The 27,901-nt window shown below is 38.1% G+C and overlaps 2 protein-coding genes across 2 annotated transcripts in view; one reads left to right on the top strand and one right to left on the bottom strand.

Moving 5' to 3' along the window:
- On the top strand, positions 1-26,928 carry LOC149829646 (exocyst complex component EXO84B-like). Its single transcript, XM_090016055.1, has 3 exons — positions 1-2,052; positions 2,126-2,262; positions 26,055-26,928. The coding sequence occupies exons 1-3, from the start codon at positions 1,813-1,815 to the stop codon at positions 26,215-26,217; spliced, it is 540 nt and encodes a 179-aa protein (XP_089872181.1). The 5' UTR covers positions 1-1,812; the 3' UTR covers positions 26,218-26,928.
- The window catches only part of LOC149829647 (actin-interacting protein 1-2-like), a 70,607-nt gene continuing 69,447 nt past the window's right edge, over positions 26,742-27,901 (bottom strand). Inside the window, exon 2 of the transcript XR_016433737.1 lies at positions 26,742-26,945. The gene's annotated coding sequence lies outside the window, so the exon portion shown is untranslated. The remainder of the gene's footprint in view (positions 26,946-27,901) is intronic.

The raw sequence follows: 27,901 nt of genomic DNA on the forward strand, positions 1-27,901 counted from the left end.
TAGGGTTTGTTTTGGAATTTTGGATTTTTCTTTTTTTGCAAATTTGCCACATGGCATTAAGTCTTTTTGGGTTCGAATTTTAAATCTTTTATTATGTTTGGTTTGCAAGTTTAAGGGATATGGTAAAAATTGCATCAGATACGATTTTGACCCTATCCCCCCTGTATCCGGCCCTTATGATCCATATCCAATCCATATTCTAATAATCCATGCCATATCTGATCCGAATCCTTTCGGAGTGGGTAAGGCTTTAGAATGCCATATCCCTGTGACTTAGCTATGGACCCAAGGATGCCATTAACAGTGGGGTTTTGCTTACTTGCTTCATTCTAGCATCTTTATCTCATAATCTTTTTCCATTCCTGTATCCCCAAAAGAATCTTACAGTCCCTTGGTATGAAGCAAAAGCTGCTAGTGCATTTAGCAGCTGTTTGATTAGTTTCCAAACCTAGTGTTGCCTGCCTCAGTTATCATCATTGATATATTTGTTCCTTATAACTGAGAAAGTAGGCATGAAAGGTAATTACAAAATCTGAACGGGGTTTCCAAAATTGTTTTTCTCTAGAACCATGTAAAGGAGGATATGCTTACACATGATGTTGTGGAAACTTTGTGCTAAACCTTTGCCATTTGAGGTGATTTATGCTATAACACAACATATTAAACTTCAGAATATGAACTTATTAGTTCTATCTGTCCTTTGGAATAACACAGATGAATCTTCATTAGTGATGCCAGCCTGTGATCTGTTTGACCTTCTGTTCAACTTCGTAAATCCTTGCTTAGATCACAATCACAAAGGATGCTATGGAGTGACCTTCAAACTATCAGCACATCTGTTTTGATGAAACAATTTTTTTGGTTGAGATTGATGAAACAAATAAAAACACTGAGGAATCGACCGTCTTGTTTGCTACCACTAGAACAACAATTCAATTTCCAATTAACTTCTTTAAGCATATCTATGAGAAGTCTACAATACTATCTAAATTGAAATTTATTTGTGATGATTTTATTAAAGTAACTCTTAAAATTTAAGCAAATTCACAATTGTTTTTTCTGAATTTAGTTGGAAGAACACCCAGGCTAACCACCTTTTGATATCAAGGATCTGTCATAAACTTTGCTGGAAACTATATGCTTAAACTGTTTTTTATGGGGGTGTTTGTTTTACCCATTTTGGAGAGAATGAGTCACTTTGATATGAAAATGGCTCCTTTCTCCAGGTGAAACAAACACACCATTTTTGTGGGGAAATGGTCAAAGAGAAATAACTTTCTCTTTAACTGTATATTTTACATGAAAGTGAGATCATACCTTCCCCTCTTGGGAAGAGTTTTCCTGCCACGTTTTTCCATGGTGTGCATTTTTTTAATGAATGCAAAAGGCTACTTTTTGCACGTGAGCTCATTTTCTTGACTTTTTTTTCTCTAGCATGGAGCAACAGTTTCGCTTTCATAAATGCATATGTTCCTTTTTGCAAGTAGGGCCCACTTACTTTTTGTTTTTTCCACTCAACATGAGACAAACATGAAACCATGCAGTTCCTTATGAAAACTGTTTTACATGATTTTGCTATAATGTGCAACACAAATCAGATGAGATTTGTGTTTCTCTTTCTCACCTCTGCAACAAATGCCCCCTAACAGTTGTCCATTGTCTGTATAGTTTGGTTGGACAAGTCAGGAAAGCTAATTTTGTGCATAAAGTAAAGAAAATCAGAAAAACAGAAGGTTACCAATAAACACAGTGAACAGATACTCCAGATTACACTGTTTTAGATGCATTGCTAAAAGAGAATGCTTAGTTCATATGCCTCTGAGTAATCCTTTTCTTTCTTTTTCTCTTTGTGTGTGTGTTCAGGAACTTTATCTGAAGCTGAACAGGATGGCAAGTATAGCTGCAGATATGTTTGTTGGCAGGGAAAGATTTGCTACTATTTTACTGATGAGACTTACAGAGACTGTTATTTTATGGCTTTCTGAAGACCAGAGTTTCTGGGAGGATATTTTGGATGGCCCAAAGGCATTGGGACCTCTTGGCCTGAAGCAGGTATGTAATTTGATCGCCATGCCTATTGTATTTTTTAATATTATCTTATTAGCTATTTTTTTTTTCAATGCAGTTTTTGTTAGATATGGAGTTTGTAATTAGAATTTCATCCCAAGGGCGCTATTTATCCCGACATTTGCATCAAGTTATCAAGGACATTATATCTAGAGCTATGGCAGCCTTTGCTTCAACTGGGATGGACCCTTACAGGTAAATGCTCTGCAGTTGTAATTAAATTTTGTTGTCCTCCCGGTGTATTTTAAATTTTTTCCCCTTGTTTGGTGTGTTTATGCAATGTCAGAGATTGCTGTGTGGGCAAAATCTTCGCGAGCAAAAATCTCATGATAATTAAGAAGGAAAAGTTTATTTAGTAGAATCTTGGGAAATCCTGGTGTATATATATAAAAATTCACATATAAATATTTGTTTTTATCGGCTATTTGTTGTAAAAAAACTGTGTTATTTTTAAATATTTTTTACTTGACTCCCTAGGGGCAAGGGTTACCCTACGAAGTTTTACGCTGCCAGGACAGCAACTGTAGGCAGGCAAAGCCGAGGTCTTTTATCCTGGCGGTGGTTTCTCCGTGTAAATATCAAAAAGATTATTTTTTACTTATATTTCTTTATAAAAATTATTTTTTATAATTTAATTTATTTTTATTGCCGAGAATTTTTCCAAAATAAGTGAGATTTTAAAAAAAAATTCAATTTGTCACAAGTTTTTGGCTGCTGATATTTTGCTGATTTCAACTTTTGTCACTATGGTTCAAATATTCTTTAAACCAAGGGTTATATATATATATATAGTAGGTGGTAGCTGCCTACCATTGTTCTATCCTACCGCCAGCCTACCAGGCTTTTGAAAGGTTTTTTCCATGTTTTCCTTAAATCTGACTGTACAAATGTGTTCTACACATAGTTACCTATATTGTTTAAGGTAATATCTCAACGGCGGTATTTCTCGGAGATATTTTCAAAAGTTGAAAAATCTTGGGAGTTTAAAAAATATAAAAAATATGAAAAATAATAAGAAATATAAGAAAAAAATAGTTATTTTTGAAAAATTATAGGGAATATAACTTTGAAATGCTTTTAAAATAAAAAAAACCAAAAATAATAAATTTGGGCTTAAAATATATTAAATAAGTTTTTGTTTTCAAAAATATCGCTATGCAATAATATCGCGATATTTTTGCTCATGGTGATATTTTGAAAATATCACGATATTTAACCTGTAATATTGGCTGACCTAGATTTGCTGATAATATCGTGATTTTTTCAAAATATCGACGATACTGGTGGCACTGGTTCTACATGTTTGATTTTATAAGAATCGACTCTTGGGTCATCCGATCCCGGTACACACGTAGGCTATTATAAGGTTTAAAAATCAATGGTCTAAAATTTACATAAATATTCATGATTTGAAAATCTTGTTTTTTTTTCCAAAAAAACATGATCAAAGTATCGTTTCCTAGCAAATCAACCATGCCGAACGCATCTGCAGGGTCAGATTTGCAAAAAACAACCCGAAAGCCCTGTTCACTCATGGTAGGCTGCTGGTAGGCAGCTATGAATTTTCCTATATATATATGTATGTGTGTGTGTGTATAGTGTATACGATGAAAAAAAAACAGAGTCAGAGATAACTTGAAAGAGTAAAATCAGTTACTAAATTTTTTAATAAGATACTAAGAATCCATATTGCTGTCTCTGATGAAGTACTTAATTATCGAATCCTTTTTCAAATACGTAGAGCATTCAAGGACTGTAATTTTCCCATTTAGCAGTATGAACACCTCTGATGTGAGGATCCCTCTCTGAAAAGGATTTCAATTTGCATGATATTCTTGTTCAGCATTTGACTAGTTCTTTTATTATCAAGAAACTGCTGTGTGTGTGTGTAATTCACTGGAGCATGAATGGAAAGCAAGAACATGACCCAACTAGAAGAATCTATAAGCACATTTTAACTCCTATGTTCAAATACTGGAAACAATAGACGTACTACTGTTTAACGGCAAGTCCAGTTGGGGATATTTCTGCCTCAGGTTTACTAGGTCTACTGCATAGTTACTAAAGTGTCTTTAAGGCCTTAGAAATATGTCTCCAAGGAAAGGCACTTCAAAAACATTCACTTACATATATCAAAGCTTTAAGGGAAATACACTTGTAAAAATAGGGAATCATGCTTCCCTATTGTCCAAAACACTTTCCCCTGGTGTTGGAACTTTGTTTCACTTGCTAAAAGAGTTGTACTCCACTTTAAAAGTGTTTCTTCTATAAAACCTGTATACTTGGTGGGTAAAATTTTCCATAGAAAACATGAAGAAAACACATTTAAGTTAAATACTGAAGAACCATTATTTTCATGCCCTTTTGCTCACCACTTTTTCATACTTGCTTCTGCTGCCACATCCATGTCATTTTGCTACTACTTCCTACATGCTTTTTCTACCACTTCTATGTCACTTGCTACTTGCTTCCACTAATGCTTTTTAATGCTTCATAATTCCCTCACCAGCACATCCCTTGAACACATATTTCTCACCTCCCACTGGTGCATATTTCTTTTCGTAACCGTGTTCTTGTTATGGCAACTATTATCTTCTATCATCTTAGGTAAGGTTCATCTGTTTACACAGGAATTGTGTGAAGCTATGGGATTTAGCTGTCATAATATTATTAATTGCTGTTCCAGCCATTTCATTGGTCTTAGAAAACTGATTTATGAAATACACGTTCAACCAATAACTGAAGCTAGCGAATTTATGCAAGAGAAAAGGAGAAACATATTACCAGATCTGATACTAGTAATAAACTTCTTTGGATGGTCTTCAACTTTACCAAGAACATGGCTGGTACCCATAGTCCATGGTAGTGTAACTGTAAACTGTACATTTTCTTTGCTTTGGGTACTTGAAAGGAAGTATTGAATAAAAAGTAGTGCCAGTTAAAGTATTCAGTCTGGGTTTTGGACTAGGTCCAACATGAGAAATGGAGTAATCTGCATGGTTTGATTGAGGTCATGCATGATTTCATGCAAGACTTGGGGTATGTTTGGTTAAGCCTCATGAGATTCGGATCCTCATTCAAATGAGATTCGGAATCTCATTTGACCCCGTAACCAAACAAAAATATTTGTAGCCAAGTGGGATTCTCTCCAACCCGTGAGATTTCGAATCTCATGAGTTTACGTGTGATCTCAAATCATACGATTCGAAATCACGTTGGGTTGACCCTTTGGCCTGCAAACTTTTTGTGAACGTTGGGGCTTCATGCTCCAACATTCATCCACTTCGCCCTTCTTTAGATCAAGGGTAGGTTGGAGACGATGCCAGAGGCACCTCCACCCAGCCTGCTAGGACCGCCAGAAAGTGGCAACCTCGCTGTAAAGTACTTCCTTGCTGAGAATCACTGGTGATGTTACACCTCATCCTGTCATTCAGGCATACAATTTTTTTCTTGAACACTGCTACTGTCCGGAACCACCTGACTCACCGGAGGGGTGTAGCAACTCCCTTCGCTGCCAAGAAGGGGCCCAGTGGGGTGGAGCCCCTTTTGATGCTTTGAAGGAGGCACTCCTGCTGCAAGCAGGAGCTCACTGGAGGTGCTAAAGGGGATGAGCCCCTTCACTGGAGGGTTAGGGCAAGCCCATACCTACCGCTGCCAACCTTCACTGAAGGGCCTCAACAGGGTGAGCCTCTCTGGGTGTCCTTTTCCTTTTTGGTGAGATGGGGCTCACAGGCCCCACGACCTGAAAAGAAGTGACTGGACCCGACCTCTGTACCGGATCGGATCCAGATCCAAATATAGTGTTGTAATTCTTTTTGTTATTAAAGGGTATTTTTGTACCCTAAAAGTATGTATTAGTTAAATACTCATACCCTAATACAATGAAAACACGCTGAACACTTTAACGTGTTGTTTTTCTGCAGCCTCTTTCCCATTATCGTGTTTTCTCTTTTCTTGCACAGGTGAACCTGGAGATCATCGTATTTTAACATGGTATCAGAGTAGTGTTAAACTGGGCCTGGGATTGTTTTTCCAGAAGGAATGACCACAGAGAGAAGATGATCTGATTTTTTCCTCAACCCCGATTTCTGCGTCTTCTCCCTCTTTTCTTCTCTGTTTTCAAATCTGGTAAGAACGTCAACATCTTCCTTCCCTTACCGCTTCTTCAGATTTATTTGTGCGTCTCCTTCCTCCTCCTCAGTTTCAGTTCTGAACCAATTTACTTTCTTCTTCAGATCTGAATCTCTAGAGATTCAGAATCAGTTAATCTATTCGAAAACCAAAGGGTCCTCATTTGGGTCTCTTGACGTCATTTTTGAGTCTCTCGACGTGAAGAGACATCGATCAGTTTCTGGCAGTCGACCAGAATCCTATGCTTGCTGAAATTAATGTTTGTGAGTCTTCAGTTTGCATAATCGCTATCTCGAAATACTCGTATTCCTGTCTTTCATGTTTTTTGCCTAATCTGGAACCATTTTCTGTTGATAGTCAGTTTTCTTTACTGCCGATCTGAATATTATACTCTCTGAAATTCATATTTCTGCTATCTCAGTCTGCAATATTCTTTATCATGAAGTATTCATATTCTCGTTTCGTCTTTCTACTTAATCTGGAACTGCGTTAATGTTGATATTCAGTTAGTTGATCAGTTTTTCTTTCTGATCATACCCGAATACAATATATCTGTCATACTACCAAAAAAAAAAAGGGACAGAATATTCGAGTAACTGAGTTTCTTATGAGTTAAAATTTTGGTTCAGAATTTTTTCTTGAAATTTCTCTTTCTTCCCACAATATCTTCCAATGAACTCAACTTTCCCACAGCCAGGCCTCTCCTCTAACTTTCTTAGCCAATTAGTCTCTGAAAAACTGAATAATTCAAATTTCTTGACCTGAAAAAGGCAGATTGTTCCTTTTATAAGGAGCCAGGATCTCTCTGGTCATCTCGATGGATCAGTCTCTCCCCCTCCAGAGTTCACTTCGCAGGAAAAGCAGGACGATAAAGGGGCGCAATCTATTGTTCTTCTAAAAAATCTAGATTATGTTGCTTTGATGAAAAGAGATCAAGCATTAGTGGCATACATCACCTCAACACTCTCACAAGAAGTTCTTGTAGCCATTCCCGATGATTGTTCAGCCAAAGAACTATGGGACAAGCTAGTTCAGACATATTCGCAGATCTCTGAAGCGAGAATCGTGTTTCTCAAGCGAGAATTTCAAATGCTGAAGAGAGATTCGATGTCTATTATGGAGTACTTGAATAAAATGAAAGGGATCACAGATCAGCTGACTATTGTAGGATGTCTCGTCAGTGATAAAGACAAGGTGCAACAGACCTTGAGTGGATTGGGGTCAGACTATCATGTTCTGGTGACGTCCTTGTTGTGTCTCCCAGACCTTCCAAAATTTGAAGATCTTCGTGCAAAGCTTCTGCAGTATGAAATGACCCTGAAAGGGTTTTCTGAGGACACCCATGCGCATTCAGGGACTCAGGATGTGCTGGCCACCAGACTGACCTATGGTAGTGGTAGATGAGAAAATTCTTTTCGAGGAAGGGGAGGACAAGGGAGAAATGCCTTTGGAGGTCGTGGTTTGCTTCCAACGCACAATATACAGGGACAAAGGTGTTAGAAAGTGACTTGGAATACATTGGGTTCAATAATGAACCCATACTTATGCACGTGGAGTGCAAATATACCCATTAAAGGGAAACAACATAAGCACATAATGTGCTAACACATAAAACCCATAAAAAGGGAAAAATATGACATAAAGTCATAAGTTGCATATCATTGAAGAATAATGGAGAAGGGGTAAAAACCCCATTACAATGGAGCATAAGCTCCCTCAAGAATACCAAATACAAAGGGGAAATCCCCTATTTATAAGCATGAAAAGGGACCACCTTGGGGGCTCCCAAAGGGGACGTTGGAGAGCCCCCAACGGTCACATTTGTGACCGTTGGGGGCTCCCAACGTCACTTTTGGGAGGCCCCCAATGTGGTACGAAATTCAAAAATATAAAAAACAAAAATTACAATGCATATTCCAATTGGAATATGCGTAAAATGCTAATTTACAAGAATACCCTTGAGGGTATTTTAGGAAGATAAAATATATATATTTATATATATATAAATATAGATATGTATACATATATATATATGTATACGTATCTTTATATATATATATATAAATATATATATGTACATTTAAGGATCAACATATTTTAACAAAAGGCCCATTCCTACTTGCTTCCTATGCAATAAGAAAGGGCATATTAAAGCAAATTGTTGGTTCTGTGAAAGTATCTTCAACAAAATACTATGATCAAGACCTTAATATTCTTGATAACAAATATGTGCAGACATGCACAATAAGAACACTTGTGCATAAAAGCACAAAATCATAAACTCTCACAAATGCACCAAAGGCATAAAAATAAATATTCGAACTTTATTAGAAGCTTGGGCTTTAACTCAAAGCCATGAGAATACAAGAGGGGAGAGGCCCCTATTTATAACCAAACAAGGAGTCACATAGGGGGCTCCCAAGAGAGTCGTTGGGAGCCCCCAATGGTCACATATGTGACCGTTGGAGGCTCCCCAACGACTCTTTGGGGAGTCTCCCTATGTGGCACAAAATACGAAAAATAAAAAAGAAAGAAAGAAAAAGAAAAAGAAAAAGAAGAAAAATAAAAGAATTAAAAAAGTTACAATCATATTCCAAAATGGAATATGCGTAAAGTAAGTATTTACAGAAATACCCTTTTCGGGTGAACAATGAGACAAAAAAGAAATATATATTTATATATATAATACATATGTATATGTATCTCTCTCTATATATACGAGTATATATATACGAGATTACAAGGTTGATATACATAATTTAACACCCCCCCTCAAACTTAGGGCATGATAACCGAAAGTTTGCCAAGAAGAAAGTTGAATCGAGGTGCACATAAGGCTTTGGTAAAAAAGTCTGCCAACTGATATTCTGAAGTAACATAAGGTAGATCAATGACTTCTTTTGGATAGGCTTCACGAAGATAGTGACAGTCCATTTCAATGTGCTTAGTCCGCTCGTGGAAAATATGATTTTTGGCAATGTAAATTGCACTATTGTTATCACAGCATAGCTTAGTGGGCCCTTCAATAGTGATCTGTGTCTTCAAGCAGCTGATGGATCCATACAATTTCCATGGTAGTAGTTGCCATGACACGATATCCAGCTTCAGTTGATGATATGGACACTTTTTGTTGCTTCTTACATCTCCACGAAATCAGTGAGTCTCCTAAGAACACACAAAAACCAGTGGTGGAGTGACGGTTGTTTGGTTCACCTCCCCAATCAGAGTCAGTGTAAGCAATTAAATTTAAATCAGAAGAAGAAGACAGAAAAACTCCCTTATTTAGAGTATCCTTTATGTATCTTACGACTCGCAAGATGGCACTCATGTGAACGAAGGTTAGTGCATGCTGAAACTGGCTTGCAGTATGGACTGCATGAGAGATATCTGGTATGGTGATACTCAGATACATCAATGAACCAACAAGCTGTCTGTAGGGAGTAGGGTCTGAAAGGAGAACACCATCATCAATCTTCATTTTAGCTCCTACTATAGCAGGAGTTTCACAAACCTTTTCATCTGTAATACCTGATTTGTCAATGATCTCAGAAGCAAGTTTAGTTTGAAATAAAAAATACCCTATATGAGAGTATGTTACTTCAATACCCAAGAAATAAGTCAGAAAACCCAGATCAAACATTTCAAACTTATCTTTCAACATTGATTTTATGCTCTTAACCCCTTTAGAATCACTACCAGTTATGAGCATGTCATCCACATACAACAGTAAGATGACAATACCTGCATTGGATTTTCTAACAAACAAAGCAATATCAGTAAAATAGGATAAAAAATCATTTTCTATCATTACAAAATTAAACCTATCATACCAAGCCTTGGGGGCTTGTTTCAAACCATAAAGTGCTTTTTGAAGGCGAATCACCTTTCTCTTAGGAGTCTCCATTCCAGGAGGAGCATCCATATACACTTATTCAGTTAGATCTCCGTTTAGAAAGACATTCTTAACATCCATTTGATAGATGTTCCATTTGTTGATTGAGACAACAGTTATAAGACATCAGACAGTAACCATCCGAGCTATTGGAGCAAAGGTCTCCTCATAATCAATCACATATTCTTGACTATACCCCTTTGCAACCAGTCGAGCCTTATATCTTTCGAGGGATCCATCACTCTTAGTCTTAACCTTAAATACCCATCTACACCCTATTGTTTTCTTACCTCTAGGAAGGTCTTGAAATTCCCATGTCTTGGCTCTTCTCATAGCTCCGAGTTCATTATCCATGGCGGTTATCCATTTAGGACATTTTCGTGCTTGCTCGAAGTTTCTAGGTTCTATGTAAGAATGAATGCCGCTTAGACAGACTCTATGTTTAGGTGAGAAGAATTCATATGAGATGAACCTAGAAGGAGTGTTTTTATGTCTTTCGGTCCTACGAAGGTTGTCCTCACTTTGAGGAGCAGTCCTACTAGCATCATCATATCTTTCAAGGGCACTTTTGAAGGTGTTTCTATCTCTATGAGTATAGGTGATGGGATCCCTAGGAGGTTCCTCATCGACATGTTGAGGAAAAGGAGAGGACACAGGATTGGTTTCCCTGGTTTCATTATCACTTGAGTCATTCTGATTTGACTCATCATCACTAGTATCATCACTTTCAGTTAACAGATCAAATAAAAAAGAATAATCTACGTTTTCGTCATTAGATTCAAGGTTTTCGAAACCACTAAGATTTTTCAAAAACCTTACATTTCTGGAAACATATAATTTGTCATTTTTAACATCATAACATCGAAAACCTTTTTGGGTTTCGGAATAACTAAGAAAGGCTCAAGGAATGGCCTTTGGGGAAAGTTTGTCGTTTTTATCAGTAAGAACAAAACATTTACATCAAAAAACCCTTAGCCTGCTATAATCAGGTTCTTTCTCATACAAATTTTCAAATGGAGAAATCTTGTTTAAATTTTTTGATGGAAGTCTATTTATAAGATAGACGGACGCGAGGGCTGCATCAGCCCAGAGTTTTTTTGGAATATTTTTTGAAATAAGCAAGGTTCTAGTTGTTTCAATAATATGCCTATGCTTTCGTTCAGCTAACCCATTTTGTTGTGGGGTTTTAGGACAAGATTTTTGATGGAGGATACCATAGCTTTCAAGATAACTCTTGAATTCGTTTGAAAGGTATTCACTACCAGTCAGATCTAAGAATTTTTAAACTTCCATTGAATTGGTTAAAAACCATCATATGAAAAGTTTTAAAAGTGGAAAACACTTCATGTTTATGCTTAAGAAAATATATCCAACAAAATCTAGTGTAATCGTCCATAAAAATCACATAGTATGAGAATCCTCCTTTAGATATCACAAGAGCCGGACCCCATACATCAGAATGAACAATTTCAAAGGGTTTTGTTGTAAACATGGATCTTTGTGAGAAAGGTATACTTTTCATTTTCCCAAGAATGCATTCATTACATACAAAATCCTCTTTACAAAGATGTTTAATAAAAGGCAAATAAGAGATTTTAACAATGTTGGAATGTCCCAGTCTCTTATGCCACACATGAATATCTTTGTTTTGAGCAACATTACAAATTTGATTTTTGGGAACTTGAAGAAAATCAACATAGTAGAGGTCTCCTTTCCTAGAGCCTTCTCTAATCAATCTCCCGGACCGGCGATCTTGTATCCAACATTTGTTAGAAGAAAATTTTATATCGCAACCATGGTCCGAGAGTTGAGAAAGCTAAAGTAAATTTAAATTTAGTTTTGGTATAGGACGGATTTTTGGAATAAAGAAATCTTGTTTTTCAAAATTACTTATTCCTTTAATTTCAAGAGGTGTTCCATCCGCCGTTGAGACAAAATATGGAAGAGAATTTTTAGAAAACTCGAAAAGAGAACAAGCACTCGGGGTCATGTGAAAGGATGCACCGGAATCTAGAAGCCAAGATGTCTTACCGGGTGGTGAGGAAGTAGACATAGCGGCTCCGGAAATTCCTCATTTGAGAAGGGGTTGTAAAGCTTCTACAATTTTTTGAAGGGAAAGAGACCCATTTGACGATGAAGGTTGTTCTTCCGGTTGAGATGTCATAGCCGTTGCAATCAATTTCTTCCATTTTGGACAAATAGGTTTAATGTGCTCCGGTTCTTTACAAAAATGACATGTAAGCTTGCTATAGTCCCTCTTTGCTCCTTGACCACTTGAGTTTTGATTCTTGAAGTAAGGGGGTTGTAGGTCCTTAAATTGCTCCCCGGTCTTGAGACAACATTAACACCTTCATTTTCTTCATTGTTGAAAGGTCTAGCAAGAATACTTGTGTTGCTCTTGCTTATACCCATCCGAGTCTCTTCCCCACTAAGTTTAGTAATTACATCTTCAAGAGAGGGGGAAGTGAAAGCGGATAAAAGAGAAGATCGGATTTGTTCAAATTCGGGCCTAAGCCCATTCAAAAAGTTGAAAAATCTATCTTCTTCCATTTGTTTATGGCGGAACTCTATGGCTTCACCACTCCACTTAGGTTCGAGCATAGCAAGCTTGTCCCAAATAGAAGAGAACTCGGCAAAATACTCTCTTATAGTCATCTCCTCTTGTTGAAGCGTTAGTTTTTGGAGATAGTACTTATGGGACAAAACCCTAGAGGTGTACATCTTCTCAAGATATTCCCATGCTTGAAAAGCCTTTTTGAACTTGATGATATTTGCATTAATTTTCGTTTCTACGGACGAAAACATCTAAGAGAGGATTTTAAAATTCCTTATTTCCCATTCTTCATGCTTTTTCGTATATTCTTCAAGAGCCTTGGTCCTTTCATCACCTTCAAGAATTTTTATCTCTCCTTTTTCTAGCGAGGTTATCTTGGGTTCTGGTTCGGGAATCAAGCCTTGGACATAGCCCCAAAGTCTTTTTCCTTTGATGTGAGCTTCCATATTTCTGGCCCAAACATGATAGTTGGACCCATTGAGTTTGAACCCAAGAGAGAAATGAGAGTCTTTTTCACCTATTAGAGAGGAAAGATGATGAAAAACAATACGTACCTTAAGGGTTTCTCAAGTCTTTCTTGATAAAAGAGGCTTCTAACATATTGCCCGAAGAAGATGATCCACTCCAAAAAACAATAGCTTGAAGGCACGTTTTTTGAGGCACTAAAAAATGAACAAACGCACAATCCTTCTTCAAACGAGGCTCTGATACCATGTGAAAGTATCTTCAACAAGATACTATGATCAAGACCTTAATATTCTTGATAACAAATATGTGCACACATGTACAATAATTCCATTATTAATATTATTAGTGTTTATGCACCTCAAGTAGGTTTAGATGATTCCATTAAGCGTCAATTTTGGAAAGATTCAGATGGAGTAGTACAAGGGATATCTTATGGAGAAAGGCTTTTTATCGGCGGTGACCTTAATGGGCATGTAGGCATTAGTAGGGATGGTTTTGAGAGTATCCATGGAGGCTATGGTATAGGAGAAATAAACGAAAGTGGAGAAAGGATTTTAGATTTTGGTTTGTCCTATGATATGATCTTAGCAAACACTTGGTTTAGGAAGAGGGAGTCTCACTTAGTAACATTTAAAAGTGGGGTTAATATGAGTCAGATAGATTTTTTCCTACTTAGAAAGAGAGATAGGGGTTGTTGCATCGATTGTAAGGTTATACCGGGAGAAAGTGTAGCTACACAACATAGTCTTAATTTTAGATCTTAGAATTAGATAATGCCGCAAAAGGGATAGACATAGGATAGATCCTAGAATTAAGTGGTGGGCACTGAAAGGAGCTAAACAAGGAATGTTTGTAGAGCAGGTAGTTAAGGAAGCTGATTGGTATCTCGGGGAGGATTCAGAATCAATGTGGAATAAGATAGCGGGCGGCATGAGAAATGTGGCTAAGGAGGTATTGAGTGAGTCTAAAGGCGGTGCACCGCTAGGTAAGGATACATCGTGGTGGAACGAGGATGTCAAATTAGCTATTAAAGTTAAAAGAGAGTGTTATAGAAATCTAAGAGTCGTGATAAAGAGAATTTGGAGAAGTATATGATAGCAAAGAAGGAAGCTAAAAAAGTAGTTCGGAACGCGAGGGATAAGATATATAAAGAGGTTTATGATAAGTTGGATACCAAAGAAGGCGAGAAGGATATTTATAGGCTTGCAAAGATGAGAGATGCTTGGGAGAGAAAGGTTTAGAATGATTGACAAATCTTTTTAACAAGATTTGGCGGACAAATAAGATGCTTAATGAGTGGAGGAAGAGTACTTTGGTGCCTCTATATAAAAATAAGGGTGATATACAAGATTGCACAAACTATCGTGGTATAAAACTCATGAGTCATACTATGAAACTTTGGGAGAGGGTGATTGAGTCTAGGTTGAAGAAGGTTGTCATGATATCGGAGAATCAATTTGGTTTTATGCCTGGAAGATTAACTATGGAAGCTATACATCTTCTTAGACAACTTATCGAGAGAAATAGATAGAGGAACAAAGATTTGCATATGGTTTTTATTGATTTAGAGAAGGCATACGATAGAGTACCTAGGGACGTTCTCTGGTGGACAATGATGAAGAAAGGTGTTTCTCTCAAGTACATTAAAATAATTAAAGATATGTATGAAGGAGTAGTAACCAATGTCCGCACTTGTGGAGGGGTGACAACCAATTTTCCTATAACGGTTGGGTTCCATCAAGGATCTGCTTTAAGCCCTTTCCTATTTGCTATAGTGATGGATGAGCTTACGAGATCAATTCAAGAAAATGTGCCGTGGTGTATGTTGTTTGTTGATGATATTGTTTTGATTGATGAGTCTAGAGATGGGGTTAATGCTAAGTTAGAATTATGGAGACAGACATTGGAAGCAAGAGGTTTTAAGTTGAGTAAGAGTAAGACAGAATACATGGAATGTCGGTTTAGTAAGCAACAAAGTAATGATGGGAGTGTAGTGAAGCTTGGTGAGCAAGAAATATCGGTGGATGATTGTTTCAAATATTTGGGATCTATCATTCAAAAGTATGGAGAAATTGATGGAGATGTAGATCATAGGATAAAGATTGGGTGAATGAAATGGAAAAGTGCAACTGGAGTGTTGTGCGATCGTAGAATGTCATTGCGGTTGAAGGGAAAGTTTTATAGGACGACTATTAGGCCCGCCTTACTATATGGTACGGAATGTTGGGCTGCCAAGAGACATCATATTCAAAAAATGAGTGTAGCTGAGATGCGTATGCAGAGATGGATGTGTGGAAATACAATAAAAGATAAGATTCGGAACGAGGAGACACGTAAGAAGGTAGGTGTTGCACCCATTGAAAATAAGATGAGAGAGAATCGTTTATGGTGGTTTGGACATATTCGGCGAAGGCCTAATGATGCTCCAGTTAGTGTAAATTTTACCTATGAACAGACGTGTTCTGTTCAGATCGAGAGAGAGAGAGAGAGAGAGAGAAGCTTCTGCAATCGGCAGCCTCAATTAACTTGTTAGCTGCAACAATACATCATTAGGTTTAATAGGGTTACAATCATTTTACAATGACGAAGGTGCCCTTCATTAGTTGCACATGTTACATTTAAAATACAAAACAGAACTCGTGAATGGATATGGATCCTTTATCGGATCCATATCCATTCTATATTCTAATACCCTCCCTCAAGTTGTGCATGGGAGTGAACCATGTGCAACTTGTTCTTCAGATTCCAGAAACAGTGTCTGGTAAGACCTTTTGTAAACATATCGGCAACTTGGTCTTCTGAAGGCACATAAACTGGTTCAATCTCTTTGTCTGCTATCTTTTGTCTGATGAAATGTTGATCAATCTCAATATGCTTAGTCCGACTGTGATGGATAGGGTTGAATGCAATTTGTATAGCACTTCTATTATCACACATAAGTGTCAAATTTGAGATATCCTCTCCCATCTCTGCAAGTAGATGCCTAATCCAGGTCACCTCTGCTGTGGCAGCTGCCATAGATCTATACTCTGCCTCTGTGCTAGATCTTGCTACAGCCTTCTGTTTTCTGCTACTCCATGAGACAAGATTTCTCCCAATGAAAACGCAATATCCTGAAACAGACCTTCTCTCATCTGGATCCCCTGCCCAGTCTGCATCTGTATAGGCCAGTATGTCATGTTTTGGTGTCTTCCATGAAGATTGAATATATATGAGTCCATCACCCACCGTTCCTTTTAGATAGCGAAGGATGCGTTTGACAGCATCCATGTGACCAGTTTTTGGTTCATGCATGAATTGAGACACTTGATTAACAGAGTATACAATGTCTGGTCGAGTAAAAGGTATTGCAACATACCCACTAAACTGCGATATTTAACTGCATCAGGATATAACTCACCATCACAAATACTGAGCTTTTGGTTGACAACACTGGGTGTGGGTAGAGGTTTACAATCTGTCATTCCTGCTTTAGCCAGAAGATCAAGAGTGTATTTGTGTTGAGTTAATGACATTTTTTCATCTTGTCTGTCCACCTCTACACCAAGAAAATATCTCAGTTCCCCAAGGTCTTTCATTTTGAACCGCATACTCAACAAAGCTTTAATTTGTTGAATGTGGTCTGGAGCATTACCAATGATCACAATATCATCAACATATATGAGTAAGAAAACCACAGTGGTACTATTCCTGTATATAAACAGAGAATGGTCAAGTTGGGAACGAAAGAAACCATGTTTCTGAATTTCTAAGGAAAAGCTTTCAAACCATGACCTAGAAGCTTGCTTCAACCCATACAAAACTCTGGTTAATTTGCATACATATTCTTTTGTGTCTCCCTCTGCATAACCTTGAGGTTGCTCCATGTAAACCTCTTCCTTTAAGTCCCCATGAAGAAATGCATTCTTAACATCAAGCTGACTAAGGGTCCAACCTTGTTCAATTGCCAAACCAAGAATAATGCGAATAGTTCCCATTTTTACCACTGGGCTAAATGTCTCGTCATAATCCTGACCATATTCTTGAGTGAAACCCTTGGCAACAAGACGTGCCTTGTACCATTCAATACTACCATCCGGTTTATATTTAATTTTATATACCCATTTGCATCCAACGACATTTTTATCTGAAGGACGGCCAACTATCTCCCATGTTTGACACTCGTGAAGTGCTTCAATCTCCTCATTCATCGCTTCAATCCATTTGTTGGATTGGATAGCTTGATGAAAACCAAGTGGTTTATCGTGTTTTTCAATCTTGGATAGGAAAATTTGAAAGTCCATAGAAAAGTTGTCATAACTAACCCATTTTTCAATGGGATGCCTTATCCTGCCTGATCTTCTCGGTGCTTCTCTGTTATTGGACGATGCAATGTGTTCTTCAACAGGTTCATTTGTTCGCTCTTTGGGTCTCCTGGTATACACATTACCTTTGTATCTCAGACATTCTGTTTGTGATGCATCATCCGAAACCGTCTCCCCATCTATGCTTTCAGGGGTTAAAGTAGTATGTTCGGCAGTTTGTGAAATAAGTTCTGCACTAAGCCATGGGTCATACCAATCAGCAACTGCACCAATATGTTCACGATTGGCGTCTGCTTCTTTTCCCAGAAAACTATTTTCATCAAAAACAACATTTCTGGAAATTCTTATCTTCTTGTTGACGGGATCATAGCACCTGTAACCCTTGTATTCATCTGCATAACCTACAAATTGGCAAATAGAGGCTTTGTCCTGGAACTTAGTCCTCATGGATTTGTCAATATGTACATAACATGTGCATCCAAAAACTCGTAACTCATTATAATCGGGATGTGCCCCAAAGAGAACATCATAGGGAGATTGATTTTCAAGAATGGGCATAGGAAGGCGATTTATCACATGAGTGGCAGTGTGAAAAGCTTCAGTCCAAAGACTAATGGGTAAGTTACTCCCATGTATCATACTCATTGCGCTTTCCACAATATGTCTGTGTTTACGTTCAGCAATTCCATTTTGTTGTGGAGTGTACGGGCAAGAAACTCTACGATGCATCCCATTATTTTGGAGAAAATCAAAAAATTCTTTGGAGGAATACTCACCACCTCCATCACATTGGAGAATTTGAATATTTTGAGAGAATTGATTTTTAACATAGGCATGAAAGTGACGGAAAATGAGAAAAACCTCTGATTTGTGTTTCATGAAAAATATCCAGGTAAAACGAGAGAAACTGTCAATGAAGGATACATAATATTTACTTCCAGAAGAAGAAGAATTGGGGGCTGTGCCCCAAACATCTGAACATATTATTTCAAAGGGCATGGAGGCTCTTTTATTTATTTGATGAAAAAGAAGTACATGACTTTTGCAAACCTGACAACTAGGACATATTTTATCCTTCACTGAAGGTGAAACAGACTCTGAAAGAAAACCATTTGACACTAACTTTTCAATAAAGACTTGACTACAATGACCAAGACGAGAATGCCAGAGATCTGACTTATTGCATTTGGATGTACTTAGGATGCTTTTAGAGACGAGATCAGACTTGAGCTTCATAATACTGGAGGCTGGATCTTCATTAAAGACATACATGTCTCCACGTCGCTCTCCCTTAGCGAACATCTCCTTCGTTTGAAGATCCTTGACAAAGACAAAAGTAGGAGTAAATTCTACAGATGAATTGGTAGAATCAACAAGTTTAGAGACAAAGACAATATTTTTCTTTATATTTGGTGCATGAACAACATCAGATAAAGGGATAGATGACTCAGACAAAAGAATGAGGACGTTGCCTATGTTTGAAATAGGGTGGTGAGTCCCATCTCCAGTTACAATGTTAGATTTTCCAAAATATGGAGTCAAAGTAGAGAACTTACCTGCATTGCCAGTCACATGGGTTGCTGCCCCAGAGTCAACATACCATATTCCATCATCATTTTGCTTCAGATTCAAGTTGGCCATTGCAGATAGTAGAAGATCCTTAGCATCATCACTGACCCGAAATGTACCTGCAGTTCCTGATGTACCAACATTTCTAGTGTTTTGCATTCTATTCCGATTTTGTGGGTTGAACCAGCAGTTAGCTTTGATGTGACCTCGTTTGTTACATTGGTAGCATGTGGGAACATTCCTTGAAAAACTAGCAGTGGAATTTGGTGGTGTAGGTAGTAACCCACGTCCACCCTGGATTGGATTTCCCTTGCCTCTGCCCCGTCCTCCTCGTGCACGATCAGCTATCACCCCTGTGGCAAGAACCGCATGCGTAGATGATTGTCCCGTTGAAGCTTCAGACATGCTTTTCAGTGTCATCTCATACTGAAAGAGTTTGGCGCGTAATTCCTCAAAACTGAGCAACGTAGGCAAGCACAATAAGGATGTAACAAGAACATGATATTCTGAACCCAGTGCATTTAGTGTCTGTTGCACCTTTTCTTTATCTGATACTGGATACCCAACCATAGCTAATTGATCTGTGATGCTTTTGACTTGATTCAAGAATTCAATAATGCTCATTGTACCCTTTTTTAACATTTGAAATTCGCGTTTAAGAAACAATACTTTAGCCTCTGATATCTGAGAGTAGGTCTGAGCTAAAGCCTCCCACAAAACTTTAGATGTGCAATCATCAGGAATGAAAATCAGGACTTCTTGTGACAATGTGGAAGTGATGTATGCGACGAGGGCCTGATCGCGCTTCATCCAAGCAACAAATGCAGGGTTGCGAATAATCTTCGGCAATCCTCCATCATCTTTGTCTTCAGTTGTGAAAAATTCTAGAGGCATTGGAGTGGATCCATCCAAGTGGCCTGAAAGATCTTGGCTCCGAATAAAAGGAGCGATCTGCCTTTTCCAAGTCAGATAGTTGTTGGTGGCTAGCTTTTCTGAAACTAATTGCCCCAGGAAACTGGAAGAGAGACCCGAATTGACGGAAGAGTCCATTTGAAGATTTGTTGACAGGAATGGAAACGAAAAACACTAGTGGCTGAAGCTGGCCTGTTTTATCATAAACTGACAGTTATGACAGAATATGTTGGGACAGGCGTGGCAGCAGTAACGACAATCAGATCTTGGCAAGTGAGAGTGAAATCAGATCACTAACGTGACATATAGAAGCAAAGAAAATTTTTGGGCAAGAAACAGAAATGAAAGAATGTTTTAGAATAGGCGTGACGACAAAATCCAGATTAACACTAATGTGAATCTGGTTTCTTTCGTAGGAGAGTGGAACCAGATTCACTCTGGAAGGGACTTGGGTTTATGAAACTAAAGGTGAACCCGACTTTTGCAGGAAAGGGAATCTAGCAATTCCAAAACAGCTGTGACAGAATTCCAAAACAGCTGAAGATAAAAAGTAAGAAGAATCCAGCAAAAAATGGGGACAGGAAGAAAATAAAAGACAACAAAGATATTTTCAAAAGAATATCAAGAATTGCAAAACAGCTGAAGATAGAGAATAAGAAGAATACCAGAAAATGGGGACAGGATGGAAGTAAAAACAGCAAAGAGACCTGTTGGCAGCAAGGAGAAGTAGACTTTTACATCGACTGGGCAAGCCTGTCACGCAGCAGAAGTTTCGTGGCTCGTTGACGGTAAGAACTTGATCTTCACGTCGACTGAGCAGAACCCTTCACGCCCAGAGGAAAAATCTGTCACGCAGCAGAAGTTTCGTGGCTCGTTGACGGTAAGGAGAACTCGATCTTCACGTCGACTGAGCAGAACCCTTCACGCCCAGAGGATCCTCTGCTCTGATACCATGTAAATTTTACCTATGAACAGACGTGTTCTGTTCAGATCGAGAGAGAGAGAGAGGGAGAGAGAGCGAGAGAGAGAGAGAAGCTTCTGCAATCGACAGCCTCAATTAACTTGTTAGCTGCAGCAATACATCATTAGGTTTAATAGGGTTACAATCATTTTACAATGACGAAGGTGCCCTTCATTAGTTGCACATGTTACATTTAAAATACAAAACAGAACTCGTGAATAGATATGGATCCTTTATCGGATCCATATCCATTCTATATTCTAATAGTTAGAAGGATGGAGAAATGGGAAAATATATTAGTTAAAAGAGGTTGGGGTAGGCCTAGGAAGACATGGATGGAGGTGATAGGAAAGGATATGAATGCTTTGAACCTCACCAAGGACATGGCATTGGATAGAAATGATTGGAGGAGAAGGATTCATGTGGAAGACCCATAATGATTTTCTTTTTTGGTTGATATCGCCGACCCCAATTATTTTGGGATGAAGGCGTAGTTGTTGTATGCACAATAAGAACACTTGTGCATAAAAGCACAAAATCATAAACTCTCACAAATGCACCAAAGGCATAAAAATAAATATTTGAACTTTATTAGGAGCTTGGGCTTTGACTCAAAGCCATGAGAATACAAGAGGGGAGAGGCCCCTATTTATAACCAAACAAGGAGCCACATAGGGGACTCCCGAGAGAGTCGTCCCAACAGTCATATATGTGACCGTTGGAGGCTCCCCAATGACTCTTTGGGGAGCCTCCATATGTGGCACAAAATACAAAAAATAAAAAAGAAAGAAAGAAAAAGAAAAAGAAGAAAAATAAAAGAATTAAAAAAGTAACAATCATATTCCAAAATGGAATATGCGTAAAATAAGTATTTATAGAATTACCCTTTTCGGGTGAACAATGAGACAAAAAAGAAATATATATGTATATGTATATGTATCTCTCTCTCTATATATATATGAGTATATATATACGAGATTACAAGGTTGATATACATAATTTAATAGGTTCAACCCTCAAAATAAGGGAAAAACCCTACAAGCAGAGGCTAAGAGGGATGGAGAAGTAAAGGAGTTTCTATTGGCAGCCTTGGCATGCTTGAACATGAAACAAAATGATAAAGGTATTTGGTATGTTGACTCCGGAGCTGCGACCCACGTTTCGGGTGATGCGGGTAAGCTCTTGAATCTTACTCCTTATGTTGGAAAAAATAGCATAGTCACAGGAGATGGTTCTCATCACTCCATCTCACATATTAGAAATGCCATTATACCTATGTCCAAATCGTCTCTTAATCTTTCAAATGTTATTCATGCTCCTAATATTCAGAAGAATATTGTTTCTGTCTCAAAACTTGTTGATGATGTTAATGCCTCAGTTGAATTTACTCCCTCTTCTGTTTATGTCAAGGATCTTTGCACGAGGGAGACATTCGCTGAGGGAAAGAGATGTGGTAACATGTACATCTTCCAAGAAGATCCCTCATTCTCACTTTATTCTGCCTGTTCATCCTTGAAGCCTCATCAGCATCCATCTTTTGTTTCTTCCGATTATGTGTTTGCCATTTCTGAATGTAATAAGCCAACTCTTTGGCATAGTCGTTTGGGTAATTGTGGTCGTCATTTTATTGAAAAACTTGTCTTGAATAATTTCATTCCCAGGTCCAGTCTGAGTCCAAAAGTCAGTGATACAAAGTGTCCTAATTGTCACTTATGTAAGAGTCGTGTTTTGCCTTTCAATTCAATCAATAAGAGAGCTTCAATGCCCTTTGAGGTCATATGTTCTGATGTCAGGGGTCCTGCCTCAATTGCTTCTGTTTCTGATAGTAAATATTACCGTATTTTCATTGATAGCTATTCACGCTATACTTGGATATTTTTTATGAAACACAAGTAAGAAGTTTTTGGATTGTTCCAAAAATTTCACTCATTTGTCAGAAATCATTTCTCTACAATCATTCTAAATTTCTAATGTGATGAAGGAGGTGAATTCTCTTCTAACGATTTTGTTAGTTTCCTTCAGCATAATGAGATAAAGAGAAGAGTGTCTTGCCCACATACACCTCAACAAAATGGGATTGCTGAGAGGAAGCATCGACATATTGTTGAGAGTGCAATGAGCATGATGCATGAAAGTAATTTCCCTATCACCCTATGGACATAAGCTTTTCACTCCACAGTCTATGTGATAAATCGGCTGCCCATGACCATTTTAGAAAACAAGTCACCATTTTTCTTCTTATTTGGCGTTCATCCCGACTATCATGAATTACGTGCATTTGGATTAGTTTGCTATGTTCACATCAATGGTTCATTGAGACATATGTTTCAGGACAAAACCTTAAAGTGCAGGTTCTTGGGATATGCTGAAGACTACAAGGGATATAGGTGCTATGATCCATTAAGCAAACATGTCAAAATATCAAGAAATGTCGTGTTTGACGAGATGAATTTTGACAATCAACCTGCTAATCCAAACCTTCATGTTGCTACTCCAAGTCCCAGTGTTGAGGTGTACTATCCATGGTTAAATTCAGAACTCTTCTCCAATACTAGGGATGATTGTCCTACAGGTTGCAGTTTGGGAATCAACAGATGACTCTCAACCAGAAGAGGTTACTACACAAAACTTGGAGCCAGTAAGGTATAAGGGTATTGTCTACACCCGGTGTGAGAAAGGCCCCTCATCCATCCCTGGCACAGATGTTGGTCCTTCTACTTCCGCTCCACAGATGTTGGATGTCAGGAGATCCACCCGGACCCGACATCCGCTTGACAGGTGGGTAAGCTATAAAAAATTTTCTTTGGATTTTCAACTGTTCCTAACGTCCATAAATAAAGAAGATGAGCCTCTCACATTCTATCAAGCTACGAGTTTTGGAAGATGGATCGAAACGATGAATGAAGAAATGGAAGCCTTATATGAATGTCGTACATGGGAAGTTGTGCCTAGACCACTAAATATAAATGTGGTTGGGTCAAAGTGGGTGTGCAAGATAAAATATAAACCAGATGGGAGCATTGAAAGGTATAAAGCTAGACTTGTAGCTAAAGGGTTCACACAAGAACAAGGACATGACTTTGATGAAACTTTCAGTCCTGTTGTTAAGACGAGGACCATTCGTATTGTCCTGAGTCTAGCCATTGAACATGGATGGACATTGAGCCAACTAGATGTAAAAAATGCCTTTTTACATGGTGACCTAAAAGAGGATGTTTATATAGAGAAACCCACTGGGTACACAGAACAAGATGCCAATCAGTATGTATGCAAGTTGAAAAGAGCACTCTATGGATTGAAACAAGCTTCTCGGTCATGCTTCAAGAGTTTTTCACTGGAAATACAGAAGCACGGTTTCTCTCAGTCTCTTCTAGATCACTTATTATTCATTCACAATGAACGAGATGTTACCACTCTTCTATTGATATACGTAGATGATATTATTATCATAGGGAACTGCAGAATAAATCAGAGATTCAAAATGAAGGATCTGGGAGATCTGCGGTATTTTCTTGGGGGTGGAAGTTGATAAGACATGTGATACCCTTACTCTTACTCAACACAAATACACAATGGATATTCTTAGTAGGGCAGACATGAAAGATTGTGAGCCATTAGCAACTCCCAGTATCATCCATCAGAAACTGAGTTCTAAAGAAGAAGATTTATATGAGGATCCGACTAGGTATCGCAACATAGTTGGCATGCTGCAATACCTAACTTTTACTAGACCTGACGTAGTGTATTCGGTTAATCAGGTATCTCAGTTTATGCATGAACCTCATACACCGCACATGGAGGCAGTTAAGCGAATACTACAGTATTTAAAAGGTACAGTTGGTGATGACCTGGTGTACAGGAAAAGTGAATCAAATCAAGATGGCCATGAAATCATTATTTATGCTGATGCTGATTGGGAGGGTGACCTAGATGAACGACTGTCAGTATCTAGTTATTGTAGTTTCATTGGGTCAAACATGGTGTCTTGGAGCAGTAGAAAGCAAAAGGTGGTTGCTAGGTCGAGTACAGAGGCTGAATATAGATCGATGACTGCTGCCACTGTTGAGGCTACATGGATAAGACATCTCCTAGCAGAGATGGGAGAACCGATTGCTCGACCACTTCTGCTGTGAGATAATCAAAGTGCCATTAATATGTCTTTTAACCCCATCTATCACATTCGAGCCAAGCACATTAAGATAGATCAACATTTCGTCAGGAAAAAGGTTGAAGAAAAGGAGATTGAGCCTATGTTTGTGCGAACCGATGAGCAAGTTGCAGATATTTTCACCAAAGGGCTCACAAAAGACAAATTCTGGTTTCTGAAAAGCAAGTTGTTCATGGTTCAAGACCATGCACAACTTGAGGGAGGCTGAAAAGAAGTGATTGGACCCGACCTCTGTACCGGATCGGATCCAGATCCAAACATAGTATTGTAATTCTTTTTGTTATTAAAGGGTATTTTTGTACCCTAAAAGTATGTATTAGTTAAATACTCGTACCCTAATATAATGAAAACACGTTGAACACTTTAACGTGTTGTTTTTCTGCAGCCTCTTTCCCATTATCGTGTTTTCTCTTTTCTTGCGCAGGTGTAACCTGGAGATCATTGTATTTTAACATTCTCTTCCCTCCTTCCCGTTGTTTTTATTGGGAGAGCTGATGTGGGGTTGATATCATTGGAAATCACCATGATCAAGGTCCAACCCCTCCCTGCTGGGACTCAAAGGGGCAGCACTCCCAGCAAGCATCAGAATCACTGCTGTTACTTTCTCCTTTTTTGATTGTTTGTTTTTCTCACACTAAACAAACATCAGAATTGGAATCACATGAGATTCGAAATCATGTGATTTTTGAATCTCATGAGATTGCAAATCTCATCTGATTTATTCACTTTTGCAAATTACAACCAAACATACATACCCTTGATGTTGGTGGGGCATTTGGCTGAGCTTTCTCTTTTGTTTGTTTTCTCTTATGTGCTCAAGTCTCTTGAGTGTAGTCTATATTGAAGTAGTTCAAGGTTTGAGAGATCTTTTGTTTCGAAAACCAGTATGCTTGACACATTGTATGGGGAGTTCTAACCATGACCTGGTTTCATGGATACTTCATTGGTCCCTTTGGTGACTGAGACTTGGTACAAACAAATTTTTTTCTGAAAATTTTGTCATGCTAATCATTTTTCTGGTTTGACAGTGAACTGCCATATGATCAGTGGTTTGGTGAGGTTTCGGAAGAGGCTATGCTTCGATTGAGTGGAAGAACTAAAATGATGAATGGGGAGCGGGATCTTAACAGTCCAACTGCATCTATATCAGCTCAGTCGATCTCTTCAATTAGATCTCATGGAAGCAACTAGTCATCAGTTAATGGTACCACTTGTGATCTATGGGGTCAGAGTAGGGTCATTGTGTTGCCTCGAAACAAGCCAATTCTTGATAGGCCTGCACATGTTCTGCCATTTTGTGGCAGTCATGTATAAATAGCAGACTGTTTATTCTTTTAACAAGCTGCCTTTGGTGTTTTAACCTGTGTAGGTTGCGATTATTTTTAGAGTTTAGGACGTCTTTTGCTTGCATTGGCCTAGCAAACCAATTTGAGATTGTAAATGTTATCCATTCTTTCTTTTTGTTAATGCTGTATTGTATCATTATCATGCATTGTGTCATGTTAGTTTGTATGTACAATTATTGAATTTCTGGCTGGGATGTGTTTCTGGTTTTTTGAGTGTACACCATTGATAAGAATTCTTTCCAATGGAAAGACCACATAAGGTGATGGATTCTCTGTTCTCAGCCCTCTCTCTGTGTTTGTGTGTTTGCACGTGCATACCCTGAATGAATTTCCTTTGTAGTTTCAATTAATCAGTCTTGGGAAAAGTAGAAGGAAAAATATAATGCGAGAAATTGCAGAAAGTAGAACAATTACAAATGGGAGACTGCAGAGATTGATCAGCACCTGTACATGATTAGCACGTCTATAGTCAAACCGCGTGGAGCATCACACCTCCCTGATACTAAACTGTAAACTGCAAAATAACATATCAAGTACCAATGGCATTTTATCGGGGGTGTCTGCCATTCAGACCTGTATTAGATTTCATAGTGCCGGTTTTAGTTAGTTAGCTCATTCAATCATATTGGATTCAGCCTAAATGATATCTGGATACAACGAAGCATACTTATATTTAGAAACTGGTTCAAAGATATTGTCATTCAAGCAACAATTGAAGTATATTAATATTTAGAAACTGTTTCAAATAGACTGTCAAACAAAAGTAGTCTACTTTATTTGTCAATGCTATTTTTTATTTCTTATTTTACTCTTTCATTGTATTCAAATGTGGGTGTCTATTAGTTTTGTATTAAGTGTATGGAATTTTAGCCCTTTCATTTATTTTGATCAAATTATTGTTTGTTGAGGATTTTGCATGGTTATAAAAAAATGTTTATGTAGCTTGCAAACTATTCATCATTTTTTTATAAGCAATTATTCATCAAATTTGAGATCTAGATGGTTCCATCTTTGCTACAGTCTACATGGAGCCATTTCAAGGTAGTCAAATGGGTCGAGCACGTGGGTCTTAAAGTTGCCACAGAAAATGCATGGTCCAAAACGTATTATGCAGTAAATGAGTTCCCGAGTGTTGAAAGGGTTTTGGTTTGACCCTGAATCTAAGCAAGTCATATCTCCTATGAACTATGCAACAATTACATAAAGGTAATTTTCTTAAAGGATCATAGTGCATTTTCACTTTTCTCTTCATGTAGTTTTTTTTTTGAAGGAATAAATCATTTCTTCATTCAGCTCATACAAGCTGGTTGGTCGTTGAGAATTCGACCTTAATCAAATAGAACAAACTTCACATATAGAGGTCACCGTTTACAATGGGGTGTAGCCTCTCCAAATGCTCCACATCAGAAATGATAGATCGGTTCAGGTCACACAACATTGCAGCTTGTCTCTTTGAAGATTCTGGCATTCCTCTCGTGCCAGGCTGAGATGATCCAACAGTGCCAGACAAAGCACCAAGGCCCAAGAAG

Source organism: Nuphar pumila, chromosome 8 (genome assembly GCF_984573655.1).
Source record: "Nuphar pumila chromosome 8, dmNupPumi1.hap1.1, whole genome shotgun sequence".
Taxonomy (NCBI): domain Eukaryota; kingdom Viridiplantae; phylum Streptophyta; class Magnoliopsida; order Nymphaeales; family Nymphaeaceae; genus Nuphar; species Nuphar pumila.